We start from the raw sequence: 16,628 nt of genomic DNA, 5'->3' as shown, positions 1-16,628 counted from the left end.
TTTATTATTTACTTATTTCTTTCAATTATATACCCATGTGTCTTCCCAGAAAGCTTTGGGGCTGATGGTTTAGTTGTTCGAAGTTGAAGGATGGTGGTGGTTTTAGCTGCCCAAGGCTTTGGCACTGGTGGAAGATGACTTACAAAGCAAACAGTAACCACACGGCTCTACCAAAAGGGATGTCATTCTTCAATCAGCTGGTCACCTCACCCTTGTTAGGTCAGGTGTTTCACCAGTTTGAATTTCAAACCATCCTTATTTCTTTCTGTATGTATAGTTTGCATAAGCTTTTGCATACGGAACTGGCTTCCAAGTGCAAGGTGGTGATTGCTCCATAGACCACAGGTGCCTTGTCCCGCTCCCTTCAATCCCATTTCCTGCTGCTGCCCCCGTGCCCGCCTGTGAAATGTGAAGCGTGCAGTTGGTAATGTCATGTGGTGGGAATTCTGTGGTGGGAATGTCCTGTGCTCAGTTTCAGCACTGCGTGTCTGCTCCACTATGTCTTATTCATGGAGTTTTGCACAAGCTGATGTTCCAAAGCGAAAGGAGGGATTTTGGCAAACAACCCCTTCTCCTGTAAAAAGTATACTAATCTTCACAAATAATGAAGCAAATGGAGGTGTTTTTTAAGGTATTCAAGGTATTCTTGCCAAGTGTATTGCGTAGTATTCAGTGCAACTGCTCAGAAACTTAAGTGCTTCAGTGTTTCTGAAATGATGCGTCTGACACTTGAAGGCATTTAATGCGTGATGCCTATGCCAAAGGAATGGTGGCATACAGAGAAAACAGAGGAAAAAATAGTCTTTTGGATCAAGCAGTTTGTACTGCTTTATATAACTGCAGTACCTGGTACTGAATCCTGTTTGGATAGTAGGCCTCTCAAAAATGAGGGATTACGTGCTTGCATGGGATTTTCATTTCAAATTGAAATACTCAGTCCTTCTTCTCAAGAAGTCCAAAGCAGCTGGGTCCTGCATTTGGGCCACAATAACCCCATGCAACACTCCAGGCTTGGGGAAGAGTGGCTGGAAAGCTACTCAGTGGAAAAGGACCTGGGGGTGCTAATTAACGACCACTGAATATGAACTAGCTTGTGCCCAAGAAGGCCAACATCATCCTGGCCTGTGTCAGCAATAGTGTGGCAGCAGGGCCAGGGCAGTGATCATCCCCCTGTACTGGGCACTGGTGAGGCTGCACCTCAAATCTTGTGTTCAGTTCTGGGCTCCTCACTACAAGAGAGACACTGAGGTGCTGGAGCAGGGCCAGAGCAGGGCAACAGAGCTGGCAAAGGATGTGGAGCACAAGTATATGGGGAACGGCTGAGGGACCTGGGTTTAGTCTGGAGAAGAGAAGGCTCAGGGTGACCTCATCACTCTCTACAACTGCCTGAAAGGAGGCTATAGTGAGGTGGGGTCGGTCTCTTCTTCCAAGTCACAAGTGACAGGACAAGAGGAAGCAGCCTCAAGCTGCACCAGAGGAGGTTTAAATTGGATATGAGGAAAAAATTTCTTCACAGAGAGGGTGCTCAGGCATTGGAACAGGCTGCCCAGGGCAGTGGTGGAATCAGTGTCCCTGGAAGTGTTCAAAAACCGTGTAGATGAGGCCCTCAGTGACATGGTTTAGTGGTGGACTTGGCAGTGCTGCAGTAATGATTGGACTTGATCTTAAAGGTCTTTTCCAACCTAATTGGAAATATGATTTTATACAACAGTGCTCAATTATCGGCTGGTGTTCTGTTTAGGAAATACTGGAGGAGACTGGACTGGATTAGGAGAGAGATTCCTTATCATCACCATTGGGCTTCCAGGCCATGCCCATGTTATGGTTACTGAAGGGGAAGTCTGTTGCGGCTGGGCATTTTGTGGGGCTGACAGTAATGAATGAATGAAAGAAATTAGAGGCCCTAGGAAAGCATATTAAGCTATGAATCACTGAATCCTCTTGTTCTGCTCCTATCAGCTGGCCGGCCTTTTTCCATAAAATAAAACCCATTACTGTGTTCTTCATCATTTTCAGTGACTCAGAGGCTTAGACCTTCTGCGAACTCTTGGTCTAATAGGGAGTGTGCTTATTTTAAGCCAAACCCATTTTTGCATGAGTTAGTAACTCCTGTGCATGTCTAGAATCCATGTTTATACCAGTGCACAGCCTTTCCCCCTTGAGTATGTCTTCCACCTTGAGTACTTGCCGGTAGCTGCAAGAGGCATCTCACAGTTAGACTGGGTACCATCAAATCCACATTTCTCTCAGCTTCTTCATTTACCAGCACTGCTAATACATTCATTGTGCTCTTTTTGTCCATCAGTTTTACCCACGACTTCTCAACTTCTTGCATCTGTGGAGACATTGAGGTGCGCATCTGTTGTATTTATTTGCATGTAGCAGAGAAGGAAGATGATAACTGGCATTTTTAAGTTTTATTTTCTGTATCTGGATGCCTCCTGTCAAGGAGTGTGATAGAAAACCTTTCTTCTCTGCATCGCTAGTTCCAGGGCAGCATAGCTTAGATCAGGGTGATCTCAAGCTGATGAGTACTCAGTGTGAAATAAATGCGCTGTGTCAGCTCTAACATCTCTCTGCCAAAAAAATCACAACTCACACTGAAACTTTTATGGTCACGGTGACAGTGGAATAGCGTGGCTGAGCACAGGGTGCTGTTGTGCAGTGTTCCTGTTGCGAAGTCGAGAAAATGCTGCTTTGAGGCCAGGGGGATGAGCGGAGGTGAAAATCACAGGTAGAGGATGGTGTGTGGTGCACATCAGTCCCCTCGCAAGGGAAAGGAAGGGAGGTACAGCTATTGCATCAGCCACAGCTCAATATGCTGTCACACACGTGTTGTCTGTCCAGTCCATGGATGCACGCTGGCAACCAGCTTCAGCTGCTGCTACTTGCCCAATGGCAGTACCAGAAAGACCACTTCATGGAACAGGGATGGACCTTGGGATAAGCATGAGGAGATTAATCTGCATTTCTTCTCTTGCTTGTGGGCTGGCTTGCTTCACATTCATTGGTTTTGTTTGTGTTTGTTGGTTTTTTTTTTGTTTGGTTGGGGTTTTTTGTTTGTTTTTTTTTGTGGTTTTTTGTTTTTGTTTTTTTTTTTTTTTTTTTTGGTGGTGGTGATGGTGGTTTTGAGGATTTTGAAGTTTTGCAGTTGATTTTGGCGGGACCAGGATTTTGTTTTCTCTGTATCCTAATAAAGTTAAATGTGAAGCTGGAGCTGGTGATTTGGGAGCCTAGTTTCTATTTTTAGGGGGATCTAGTCTTCTGATTCTTCTTTGTTTTATAATATATAGGCTAAACAATCAAATCCATCCCGTGTTCCACTTGGTTGTGCACCACTTGGTGCTTGGTGCTAGCCGAATGTATTCTAATTTAGTTGAATTGTTGTTCGTTCTATGCCATTTTAAGCAGCAGTGATTGTCACACATTATCATTAGGCTAAAGCGATTGCCTTTAGAAGGATCTTAATAAGGAGGATGTCCCAGTTAAGTAGAATGTGTTGTGCTAAGGAACTCCTTAGAAGAAAAGGTGTCACAGTCACTTGTGATATAATTCTCTTGTCTTCCTGTAGCATCTGCTCTAATATCTCACAGAGGTACTCTCTGCATTGGATTATTTTGTTAGGCTCTCAGTTCTTTCATTTTAAAGCGTTATTCATCTGCTCTTCTACTGATTTTTCCAGGAGAGAAAGGGTGATCTCTTGTGGTTAAACTGCATAACTAGAGGTCTTATGCTTTTTTCCTGGTTTTCTCTGGCATTGCTTATTTCACCTTGAATTGGTTACTAAGTTCTCTAATGCTTTACTTTCACTTCATCTATAAATTGGACATGAATATTGCCTTACCTGCTTAAGGCCAGTGTCTTGAGGCTAAGAGAAAAGCTGATAATGGTTACTTACATCTTTAGGTAGTAGCTGTTAAAGACACAAAGTAGTGTCCCTTTATTCTCTTGCATCTGATCCCTATGCCTGTTCCACCCTTCCTCATTTGGGCTGCTCTGCCTACTCTTAAGATTCCGATTCTGGAAATTTTGTATCACCACCTAGCTTTCCCAAGTGCTTTGTATTTTCTCCATGCAAAGGCACTCCTTGTTATTTAATCAGGCTGGAATGTGTGGAAAGAAGACACTTTGCACTCTTTGCTTTGAATGCTTTCCAGGTCTTCCGTTAACTGAAAGCACTGGCTGATATGATTAGCTTTAAGGTTTTCCCTGTAGTCTCATTTCTGTAAGGAGAAGTCAAGATGTTTTCCATTTTGCCTTGCTGATCAAGTTGACAGGCTGAGCTGGGGAGTTGCTTCAAACAACAGAGACCCTAGAGATTCTTTCCAAGTCTGAGTTTCATTGTAGTGGTTTATGTCACTTTGTATTTACCAGTTCCTGTGCATTGGTGTCAGGCTGCTGAACTCATGGTGCTGGTGTTCCCCCACCGTGCTTCAAAATCTGGTGTGTACCTAGATGGTGCATCGTCTCACATATTCATGGTTGCCACAATTGCAAAATGTGGGGTCAGGAGAGTTATTCTTCATGTCAGAGTGCCAACCCTGTGGGTTTGCACCCAGTGAAATGCTTTGCTATTGCTAAGGCAGCTTGCAATACTTTGTCCCTTTTATTTCTTCCCCATTGGCCTATGTGGATCTCAAGAATACTCTGTGGTGGTGGGAAATATTTTGGTACATGTGGAAGAAAGGTGATTTTTTTTTTTTTATTGGATGTTTTGTGAGTTCTTGAACTTCACACGATTGTTTATGAGAGCAGGACACTGGACTCAAAGACATTTTAGTCCCATTACAGTTGAGTGGATTTCCTACTCCTAACCATAGCCCGCCTAGGTAAAGTCAGCATTTACTTGACCAATGTAACGTGCAGCAGCACATTTTGGGGACTGTTCATGGTTAGCTACCCTTTTCAGGCTCCTTACATGCAGCAATTTGACTGATCTGTCATGCACACTTAATTTCTATAAACTCTTTGTAGGATCCAGCTGTTCCTTGCAGTGGGAGTATAAGCTGTTTTCCAGATATGTACATTTGCATAAGATGTAATAGATAAAGAGGGAGGTCAAAGATACTTTGAATTATTTTCTCTTGAAAGCAAGAGCACTTAATTAAAGAAAATAGCAAGAGATGAGCAAAAAAATTCTTACTTCCATCCAGACTCTAAATTAATACACATAAAGAAATTTGGCACTCTTTCCAAGGGAACAAATGGCGAAATGTGCAAAACATATTTTATAGTCTTCCCAGCACTTGTATTTTTAATCAAAACAAACACATTTGTGCTGAGTTTCTGCTAGATGCCTCAGCATGGATCATTTGAAGCATATTGTCCAGTGGGCATTTTTATTAATGTCATTGGAAATTTGTTTTGGTTTAGACCATGGGGTTTGAATACTAATGACAGGTAGATGGCAAAGAATTGGAAACATGGATTGCATTAGGTATTGCAGTGGAGACTTTTCCTTGCTTGCCTTGGTCTGTCACTTCTGTATACACACATATATATATATATATATATAACAAACTGAAATCAGTGATACTTGAGGTATTATTTGGTCTCAGTGAATTTGCTGTATGCTCAAGCAATAGCTTGATTAAATGTCTTCAACTCCTTGATGTACAAATGAAAACTTCAAATACGGGAGGTGTATGGTACTGACTCATGTTCACAATGGGTGAGAAGAGGAAGTTTGGAGGAATTAAATTCAGACCTTCAGTAATGGGAACTGCAGGTTTAGGTTCTGTATCCCTCATTCTCCTTTTCCTGAGATGGACTCACAGTTAAAAATGAGGCTTTAGGTGGCAAAGCTGATTTGGGACCAAACTATGAGATGTTTGAGGATGCAACACAGCCTTGCCCTGGACTTTACTGGCCATTCCGAATAAACAGACTTGCTGTTTTCCTGCTTTCCACATTGCGTAGTCATTCATTGTGATATATAAAAGACTGCTTGTCTTATTTTTTGCTGTTTTGCCCTTTGATCTGCCTTTGCACAATGAAAATAGCTGTGCAGTGCCAAGAGCAATAGATGATCCATGGAAAGCCAACAGCCTTCTATGCCCGAGAGAAAGTGCCGACTGCTGATCCTGGAAAATAGGCACTGTAGGTGCCAGCACTCGAGGAATCAAATATTTTGCAACAGCTGGTATATAAATAAGTGCAGATATCTGTCTAAGTAGAGAAACAGTGGAGAGGGCTTAGATTTCTTTTTTTTAACGATTCATCTGTACTTAGGTGAGATTTGGGCTACAACCCCTGTATTTCTCCTACCCTGAAAGCCAGAGGGGTCACATAACCGCTGCTGCATCAGCTGTTGGAATTGCTCTGGTCCATCAGGTCCTTCAGGCTGTTTTGCTGGGGAGACGCTGAGGAGAACGTTCAAGCTCTGCCAGGGCTGCTGCCAGGTCCTGAGTTTGGGATGTTTGCATTATCCATGCACGCTTCTGTCACGCTGCAAGGACAGCATGGACAGCTCCGTGGCAAAGTCTGAAATGAGTATGCAAGAATGTATGTATATTTGTGCCAAAATCTGCCTTGTAGTGGAGGGTGGTGTGTCAACCAAGCCCAAGAGGTGGAAATGTGCATGAGGAAACTGGAATAGGGGTACCAGGTACCCCAGCTTCGAGTGAGTTTGCATGAAGGTTTAAAATAACTGCTTCTTTTATGAGTTCGGGCATTTTCAGTCTTCACTTTGTCATTTTGTGCAATACTTGTTTGGTTTGGGATTTTTTAAGTCCTTGGGGACTGAGTTCTGGTTTGTGTTTCAGCTTAGCCCAAGGGGCAGGAAAAACGTGGAGTCTATTAATTGCACATCAGATTTTTTGCTATGATGTTGTTTGTCTCTAGAGATTTGGGAGGGGGAGCATTATGAGCTTGTCACTGTGATTTTATTTTTTCTTGGCATCCTGCTGGTTTTCAGATGTATTCTCTGCATTTCTCTTCAGTCTTTTACCTATAGACTGCAGGGTATCCTGAGGCCAAGGGCAAAGTGAATAAAACAATTTTGAGTATGGCCCATTCTGAATGCCTCCTTGCAGACAAGTCCTAGACAGATCCCTGCCCCAGGGAGGGTGCAGACATGGGGAAGCAGTGAAAGAGGTGACAAAAATCCAAATACACTTGAATGCTTTGGTTGTCTTGCCTTGCTCCAGTGATTCACAGCAGTCACAGATGCAATGTATGGCTGCTGTAGATTGCTTGGTGGCACAGAGCAGCCAGGGGCATATTGAGTGACTCTGGCCCTGCATTTGTTGGGCAGTAACTGACTGCTTAATTTCCACTCTAGTGAATCAAGAGAGAAGAAGAGGGATAAAATAATGGGCAAAGAAGCGCACAGGCTTGAGTAACCGTGCAGAAAGGAAGGACATTGAACAGCTGAGGGAAAAGACAGATAACTGCCTTTCATTTCTGAAGATACTTCACAGACATTTTTGGTGTAAAATGACAGATAGCATCAGCAGTGACAGATGGGAAAGCAAGGGGGAAAACATCCTTTTCTTCAGGCCACTGGAAATTTGAAGTCCTCATGTGTTTGTCTAGTTCAACACAGTATGGCTGAAGACACTGCTGAAAAAGCAAGTGGATAATACCAATTGTCACAGAATCAAAATAAGGAAGTTGAACTGTAGCCAAGCCAGTGAAAGCTGGTGGTGGCTATTTAAATGTTTATATTTATAAAAAAGAGATTTATAATTGCAGACTTCTTACCTTTTCCCCTTCCACTTTGATTTGGCATGCTATCTTCTTGCCAAGGAGCAATTCCCTGCCGTGGCCTTTCATTGGTAAATTTGAGCTTTACGTCAAACACTGATAAAAGAGAATGGCTTTTTTGTTCTAAAAAGCATTTCATTCACTGATTTTTATTATTTTGGGGGGGGAAATAGTTGAATCTAGAAAATTGGCAGAGTTGCATGCCCAAAACATAGAATTCCCTTTCTCCATACTGGCAAAACACAGATCTGATCCAGCAAAATCATGAGAACTGGTCACCTACTGTGGTCAATTGTAGTTCTGAAGCTGGTGTATTAAGTATCAGGTGTTTGGCTATTGCATGTCTTTAACCTCCAACCCAAGTAAAATCCTTTGGCGTGACATTCTATAATTTGTTAAGTTTTCTAACAGTGATACCTTCTACATTTCATTTTCACTTTTCATCCAAAAACCTGAGAATATTTTCCCCTCACTGAAGAACAGAGTAATTAATCATCAGGGCTGTTTGTAAGGAAAAGCCTGGCTGTGGGTACGGAGTCATAGATAGAGAATAAAATATATCTATATGCCACTTCCTGGAGAAATCTCTGCAGTACATATTATGATTTAAGCCACTTGAATCTTACTATTAAAAAGGTATCTTAAGCCAGTATTTTTTCCATGCTTAAGGTGTGTTTTCACTGAAAAAGATTTTTTTTTCTTGGATATTTGTTCTTTGAAGATGCCATAAATGTGTTTGTGCTCTCTTTCTTGGTTTTAGAAATGTCTTAAAATATATTAGATCATTTACACATCTGTTTTCTGCAGGGAAGACTCTTCCAATTCAGTCTTAATTTCTATCCATTAAAATTATAAAGAATGATCTAAATAAATGAGAAGGATTTCCAAGAGAGAATACTTATTACTATATGTGAGAAAGTGTGCATTTTAAATCCAGGTGTTGTATTCCTCAAGCTCTGTACCTTTCCAGAATATAAATGTTGATCAGTGCACCAAGTGTTTATGCGAGTCAGCCACTGAGCGATGGCAGGAGGATTTGGAGAGCTTGTTTGATAAGCTGTTGTCGCCTTTTATCCCTTACCTCTGTGTTTAATTTTCCTCCCTGTTGCTGTGTCAGATGTCCTGCTCTTTCTCTCCAGGCTGCTTCCTCACGGGTCGTGTTCCTCTCTCATGACCTTCCACACATTAATATGTTTTTTCTGTAGCTGTTACAAGCCCGGGATCAGAGCCAGGGCTGGGATAGCGGCTGCTCCTGCTCCTCTATCTCTAGCATTTCAAATAGGCTATTAGGGAATTTGTTCTGGTGTTGCTGTTGTGCACAGAATCATAGAATCACAGAATAGTTAGGGTTGGAAAGGACCTTAAGATCATCCAGTTCCAACTCCCCTGCCATGGGCAGGGACACCTCACACTAAACCATGTCACCCAAGGCTCTGTCCAACCTGGACTTGAACACCGCCAGGGATGGAGCATTCACAGCTTCCCTGGGCAACCCATTCCAGTGCTTCACCACCCTCACAGTAAAAAACTTCTTCCTTATATCCAATCTAAACTTCCCCTGTTTAAGTTTTAACCCGTCACCCCTTGTCCTATCACTACAGTCTCTAATGAAGAGTCCCTCTCCAGCATCCCTATAGGCCCCCTTCAGATACTGGAAGGCTGCTATGAGGTCTCCACGCAGCCTTCTCTTCTCCAGGCTGAACAGCCCCAGCCTTCTCATACGGAGAACAGCCCCAGTCTTCATACGGGAGGTGCTCCAGTCCCCTGATCATCCTCGTGGCCCTCCTCTGGACTTGTTCCAACAGTTCCATTTCCTTTTTATGTTGAGGACACCAGAACTGCACACAATACTCCAGGTGAGGTCTCACAAGAGCAGAGTAGAGGGGCAGGATCACCTCCTTGGACCTGCTGGTCACGCTCTTTTTGATGCAGCCCAGGGTACGGTTGGCTTTCTGGGCTGCGAGTGCACACTGCTGGCTCATCAGAAGATGATTCTGATTTAGATTGCTATCTCATGGCCATGGTGGACAAGACATTTGGTCCGACTTTTCCCAGTGTATACCCCTGCTTTTTGATTTGAACATGCTCACTGAACCTGCATCACCTCACTCCTCTCAGGATGGGTGTTTTTAGGTCTGTGCTGCCAAGAAAACTTTTAGGCTAAACTGTTTGCAGGGAGGAGATGTATGTGAGAAGGGAATTCAAGGCAGTTTGGCGTAGCTAACAAGGTGTCTGAGAAGCATCCCCTCTCAGGTGCATTGCCTGGTCTTGCAGTGCTCCAACGCAGAGAGGTTTGTGGGGCAGTTGCATAACTGAGGTAAACAGTTTAAGGTAGCTATGCTCCACTGGACCTCAATGCTATACCTATTGGTAGAATGCTTGATTGAGAGTTACATGCCATATATTTGCTGACCTGGTAAACTAAGCAAGTTCTCCCCTCTGAAAAAAAAATCCCACTAAATAAGTACTTCTTTCTTAACATACTTTGTAAAGTCTGCTTGGCCCCTAAGGGCAGAACCTCTGCCCTGTGCTTAAAAGGTGGGAATAGAAAGAGCTACTGGAAAAAAAAGTTTTCCTATTATGGCTTCTTTTCAATGGTATTTGTTGCATTTCATAGAATCAGAGATATGATGAAATGTAATCATCATAAAGAAGTACGATTCCACTGCCTCCAGTGGGTCTCCACCTGTGTGTGTCCCAGAGGGATTGGGAAGGCAATGCTGTGAAGAGCATGGCCATAGCTGGCTGTTCACAGACCTCAGGAAGGGAGGAGAGCTTACTCTCCAAGCTGGACTTCCATGTGTCTGTTACCCAAGGATGGTAATGCAGGGTTTGCTCTTGTAAATAAGTTCTGTTATTCAGCATGACAGTGATTTTGATTAGTAAATGTGTGCCCTCTATCTACGCCTGAGGGTTTAGATATTGTGGTAGAAAGTGACTTTTGTGCCTGAATAAATGTGTATGCAAATTATTATATGTCTGTAGCTTTATTTATGCCCTGCCCCACAAAAATTCACTGCTGTAAGGGCTTCTGCATAATGTGCTTTTGAAGCCCAAGCAGCTCAATTGTCAGGAGTTGTATTTACAGGAGAAATTCAATATGCCCATCAATGACACTGTGAGCATCTTGACACTGTCCATTATTTTGGCAATTGATAATGGAATTTCTCTTAGAGGAGAATCCTGTATCATCTGTCTTATAAATTTAAAGCCAATCTTTAAGAATTGTGTTGCTGAGATACCATTTTCTAATAAATTTGTATTTACGAGTAGTTTCTAGGAGGCTTCTTTGGAACCCTCTTGATATCCTCCTTGGGCAATTCTCTAGGATTTTCCTTAGAATTATCCCTAATAGACATTGTAAGTGACTTAAGGATATTCAGAAGAGCTAACGAGGGCTACTTCCAAGAGCATGAGTCATCTAGGACATTGAGTTATAGATGTTGACTGTCTTTGAGCTCTGCACACACACTGTGTCTTGGAACGTCCCTAAAGTGATGTGGTGGTGGCAGCCAAGTCACCCGTGGTGGCAGCCAAGTCACCCATAGTGGCTGAAATGACAATGGATTTCTCCTTTCTTTTTATCCACTGTAGGTGTTCTCTGCCTGCCAGACAGCCTGAACCTTCACAAAGACCAGCAAAGGTCAAACAAGCCTGGGGAAGTGCAGATGTTCAGCCAGTCAGAGCTGAGGACCATCGAGCAGTCTTTACTTGCTACCCGTGTGGGGAGCATTGCTGAACTCAGTAAGTACAAGGCTGTTGATAATGTCTGGGTTTCCTTCCTCAAAATAAAGCGAATTCAATTGCATTGCCAGGTTATATGGAGAAATGAGGAGGGGGCACATGTGACGTTGAAGGAGACATTGAGGCCATGTTTCTGTTCCATGGCTAGTTTGGAAGCTGAAGCCATAGGAGGAAAGGAGTCTTGTGCAGTCTCATAATAATGCCTATGACTTCTTTGCATACACTGCTCTCACTTTTAAAGGTGGAAGATGCTTTGTTTCATCCTCTTTCTGTTGTATTTGAGAGCACCTCACAGCTTGGCCAGACTTACAAATGTCTGTTATATTGGTGTCCCATCTCATTTCACTGGGATGCCTGTTTTGAGATGGGCAGGCAAAAAGCTGAAGGTTGCAGTAAGCAAAGGAAATACTGTCACAAATTTAAAGTGGCATTAGTTCCACCTGTGTTAGGGTCCTTCACCCTGCCTTTCCTTCTCAGTTCCAGCAGAAGAAAGAACCACAACTGAAACACGCACCAAAGGAATTTGTCCTTGGAAGATAAATTATTTGCTATTAATCGAAATACTTTTTAAGAAATGTGAGAATCTGTGATGTCTGTCAAAATCCAAAAGCTTTGGTTTGAGCACAAAGGAATTGTAGGAGGCAAAAGCCATGTGAAGCCTCATATGATGTGGAGAAGTGCCTTTTTTTAAACTTATTAAGAGAAAAGCCTTCCAATCACATGTTTATGGTATGGTTAGAGATATGAAACAATTTGTGGGGAAAAAAGAAACGTTCAGACAAAAATAGTGTTGTTTTTTCTGAGGTCTGTCAGGAATACTGTCAAGTATTTTTTTCCTGAGATGTTATGAGATTTTGAGGAGCAACTGAAAGGAGTCAGAGCTATGAAGATACAGGCCACCCAGCTTACTGCTGTTCTTAGTACTGAATCCTGTGTTACAAGCATCATAAAGATCATGCATAGGGATTTCATGTTCATTTTCCTGGTGCTTTCTGTAGCAGTGGGAGTCTTCTCTGCAGCTCCATCATATTGTCAGGCCTCAGTTTACTTGTTGCTCATGAGCCATGTGGATGCATCATGGATGTTTGTCAGCAAGCCACAAAACGATTTTCTGTTTTCAGCTTGCTAATTTTTATTCTGCTTTCATGAAACATCAACAAGCCAAGAGCACTTACATGCCTTAGTGTGAAGTGTTGCGCTGCCTCTGGTATCAGGTGTTTGGTGTTATTCAAATTAAGTAATTTATGCTTATTTACTTCACGGTCATGAAACACACAACACTAGTCTGTGTGCCAACTAAATTATGCACAATACAGCTCTCTTCCTAGAAGTACATATGGTTGTGTTTTAATAAATAAGTAAATCTGCGGATATTTCAGGATTACTTTTCTAAATTCATCCTGTATTTTTTTTGAGCCTCTGTATGAAACCAGACTCCTTTACTGCTCCCTCTCCCCCTTTTAAATTTGATTCCCAGAAATCTGTCACCCCTAAGTAGTCCTAGCTTAGATTCAAACACTTGGTTAGTAGGGTTTGCCTTCTGTGTATCTGTTGACTGCAAACACAGGCAAAACACTCTTCAGGGTGGCCAACTCGAAGGAAAGAGCACATCAGTGGGAGTTAGCTGCAGCTGTCAGAGAGGTTGGCACCTCCAGCATGCTGGTAGGTCTCCAGAAAGCCCTCTGGACAACCGTCGGGAGTGCCTCCCCAGCCGCTGCAAGCAGACGCATGTCAAGGAAGAAGCAGTAGGAGGAGTGGTAATTGGCAAAACTTACAAGGTTTGATGCTCAGCTGGGTAGAAATCTTTGCTGTGGAGCAGTGCAGTGCAGAGTTCAAAGCCGAGTTGTGAAATGTGGAGGGAGGCGCAGCATGTCGGTGCTCAAAACCCCATGAATCTGGGGAGAAGGTTGTGAAATGTAAGGAAAACGGAGGGGTGGGAGGTACAAAGGGGTTTGCTCTTGCTCAGTGCTTGTGTATCTGTCTCTGGCATCAGCAGAGGCTGTGACCTGGAGATTACAGCAGATCCTCTGCCATAGAGGGAGGCTGGGAAACCACAGCATGGGGGCAGAAACCCTGAGGAGTGGGGAGAAGCCAACAGGGAACACCTGGGGATCAGAGCACGTTGGCGGGGAGAGAGTAAGCAAAGGAGGATTTATCGTTAGTCCGGTGGTGTGAGGGGGATGGAGAGCTTTAGAAGTGGTGTTATGGAGAGGAAAAAGGATATGGCAAGCTCTGGTGTGGAGAATGTGGGATATGAGGGAAGGGTTAGGTATCTAAAAGCCCCTGCTCATGCGGGGATGAATAAAGGTGATGAGGGAGAGTCTCTGGGGATAGGAGGGAATTAAGAGGATAGCACTTGTGAAGAGGAGGAGGAGATAGCATCCAGGACTGGGTGGCAAGGACAGAAGCTTGGCCTACTGGACCAACAGAGGAGGCAGTTCCTGGGTATGTGTCCGCAATGTTCCACCAGTTGCAATATCGCAGGAGCCAGGACTTCATTTCTGTTCTCTTCAAAAGAGTACAAAAAACAATGGCAAAGAGTGATCTTGCAATAAAGCAATTTAATTTTGTCTCAGGAAAAAAAAGAAAGGGCAAAAAAAAGCAATTCTAATTGAATGATATTTGCAATAGTTTATCGACATTAATAATTAAAGCATAGCAAGTACAGGGAACAGCTAGAATTAACAAGTGCCTGCATGCGGAGAGAAGGCTTCCCCTGCTCTCAGTTCTGCCCGGCATCCTCCATGTAGCGGCATAGCCGGCTGCTGACTTGCTGGAGGCGTTGAGAGCAGGAAATCAAATCTGTGCCCTGTAAGATAGCAGCTGGCAAATGGGCCCAGTTTACTGCCCAGGACCTGGGTTTCAGCTCTAGTCTTCTTACGTTTCTTTGCACTGTGGTCCAGGTGGAAAATGGATTCACACGGTGAAAAGCCTTGCATCTTGTGGTACCTTCATCTTGCCCTACATATGGTGGCCCTCAGTTGTCAGCTCCCTTCGATTCTTCATGTATGCTGTCTTCCTATTAGAAAAGACCATTTAGGTGAGCTGCATCTCCCTGAGCGGTGGCAGAGGTTAGAGAAAACTGGGGGAAGGTGGGGTGCTGAATACAACCATAGCAGGAGGGCAGCACCTTCTTCAGAAGAGGAGGTCAACCCAGGATGACATTGAGGGGTCCTCACAGCCAGGCAGGTACAACTGGACTGAGAGATGCTGCTGTGGTCCCCCAAAAACCCTGCTTCTGCTTTCATCTCCTAGGTTTGGCAGGCAGCGGGTACTGGTTGTCACTGGAATGGCCCTGCCTTGCCTGGCGGCGGAGAGGGGAGGTAACATCACTGCACTACTGGCCCTGGGGCGCTCTCCTGAAAACAGGAGGAAGAGGAGATGTTGCTGACTTAGGGGAAAAAAATCAAAGGAAGGTTTCATCTCCAGGACTTAGGAGGAGAATGTAAATAGAGACCTAATTCTGCAATGCAATTACAGTGTAATGCGTGATTCCAAAGAAAAGGCTTGAAAAATTAATGTGAAACCTTATTCATTAAAATATAATGAACACGGCACAAACTTAAAGAACAACAATAAATCTGGCCCATGTTATATTGGCATTTAGTATTCAGGAATTATAATAGCCTACTACAGTGTGTTTTAAAATAATTTCATTTGAAATGCTTATTATATAGAGAACATTGGGAAGAACTGAAGCACAGCAAAAATAATAGGATTTTAAACAGAAACCTGACAGTATTTCACTGTTTAATCTTAAAGAAAATATTTCATGAGACTTCCCCTCCCCCCCCCCCCCCCCCCCCCAATTTTTCCTAAATTTTCTGTTTTTTCCAGACCAGACCTAGAGGAGAAAGGGGACAGATTTGTTGGGGGGGGGGGGGGAGGTGGTTCAGAAGGTTTTGGAGATTTTTCTAGATTTCTAGTTCTTCTCTTTTATTTCATCCCCTTCAGAGGAGGAAAAATAAGTAGACTGAACAGAAAAAGAGAGGAGTATTAGGGAGAGCTTTGGCCTTTGAGAGGTTCCATGATACTTCATTTTGACCTTTGAATATTTTTTCTAACCTCTTTATATGCATGTTTGCAATCCACAAACATTTAGGTTGTATTTAACAGTATAACACTCCAACAAATCTATTCATCACCCATCTAAAAATGCTGCTGCCCAGATGCAGAAGGGATGAGGCTCATAACTGGAGGTCACTGATGTTTTGCTGGATGGAGGAAGACCCTCTTTCTCTTGTGTGTGCATGCAGGTGGTTAACAAGGAAGAGCAGAGGCTTAGCACCAATCCCGGCACAAAGAAATACTCCTTTCTCGCTGCCTTGGGGTGAAGAATGTAAGGTGTTAGTGTATAGCTGAGCTCAGACAGCCACCCCATGCTGAGGCAAATGCATAGGGCTGCAGGAGGGCTGTGTTTCTTGGGCCTTGTATAGGGATTAACTGTGGTTTAGGATGTCATCCAAACTGTGTCTTCACGCATGTCTTCAGGTTAGAACAGAAAACTGCTTTAAGTCCAAAGATGGCCAGTCTGTTATGGCTTTTCTGGTGAGAAGTTTGCCACCCAATATTGTACAAACTGTGGTGATTGGTGGTGGTGGCATTGCTCTAGGTGTTAACCACAATGAGTAGACATGTTTTATTTTAAACTAGGATAATCTGAAGATGTGGATGTGACTTAGCACTGCTGATCTCACAGCTTTTTGCCCTTCGAATGGTGTTTAACTCAGCTGTGATGCTCAGGCTGATAACTTCTTCCACATCAGGTCTCAGCAATGTTTTCCTTTTTGTCATTGGAAAAATGCCACCCTTCTCCATCATCCTCTCTTGGCCTCCGCAGTTCTGAATGTATATATTTCCAAATTAACGAGTCGATCTCGGCACACTGTTAGGGATGAAAGGAAAGGTTACTGCTTAAGCATAAGTCAGAATTTGATTGTACATAACAATACTGATTTTCATTTCTCATCTCAGCCCCAGCTAAGGAGATGATGAAAGTTGACATCCTCTCTTTTGCCTTTTCATCCTCTGCAACCAACAGGAAGGAGCACTGCAGGAGCCGTACAAACCAATTCACGTCCTGTAAACAAGAGGTTAAACCTAGGCTTAGGAGCAAATACCAGGGTAAAGGTGCTTGGTGGAAAAGTGGCACCTGAAGGAGGGTTGATTTTAAGTGA

At 43.3% G+C, this 16,628-nt stretch overlaps 1 protein-coding gene across 3 annotated transcripts in view; it reads left to right on the top strand.

The window, feature by feature from the left end:
* Positions 1–16,628, top strand: part of ABTB3 (ankyrin repeat and BTB domain containing 3) — a 169,519-nt gene that overhangs the window by 85,965 nt on the left and 66,926 nt on the right. For all 3 annotated transcript variants that reach the window (XM_057420538.1, XM_057420537.1, XM_057420536.1), the window contains exon 2: positions 11,302–11,451. In XM_057420538.1, the coding sequence (XP_057276521.1) occupies positions 11,302–11,451 (150 nt within the window). The remainder of the gene's footprint in view (positions 1–11,301; positions 11,452–16,628) is intronic.

Source organism: Pezoporus wallicus, unplaced genomic scaffold (assembly GCF_028554395.1).
Source record: "Pezoporus wallicus isolate ANWC-B61680 ecotype Strahan unplaced genomic scaffold, APGP_CSIRO_Pwel_v1 contig_2871, whole genome shotgun sequence".
In the NCBI taxonomy this organism is placed as follows: Eukaryota; Metazoa; Chordata; class Aves; order Psittaciformes; family Psittacidae; genus Pezoporus; species Pezoporus wallicus.
The sequence above is the reverse complement of the archived record's forward strand: the minus strand, read 5'-3'. Positions and strand labels throughout refer to the sequence as shown.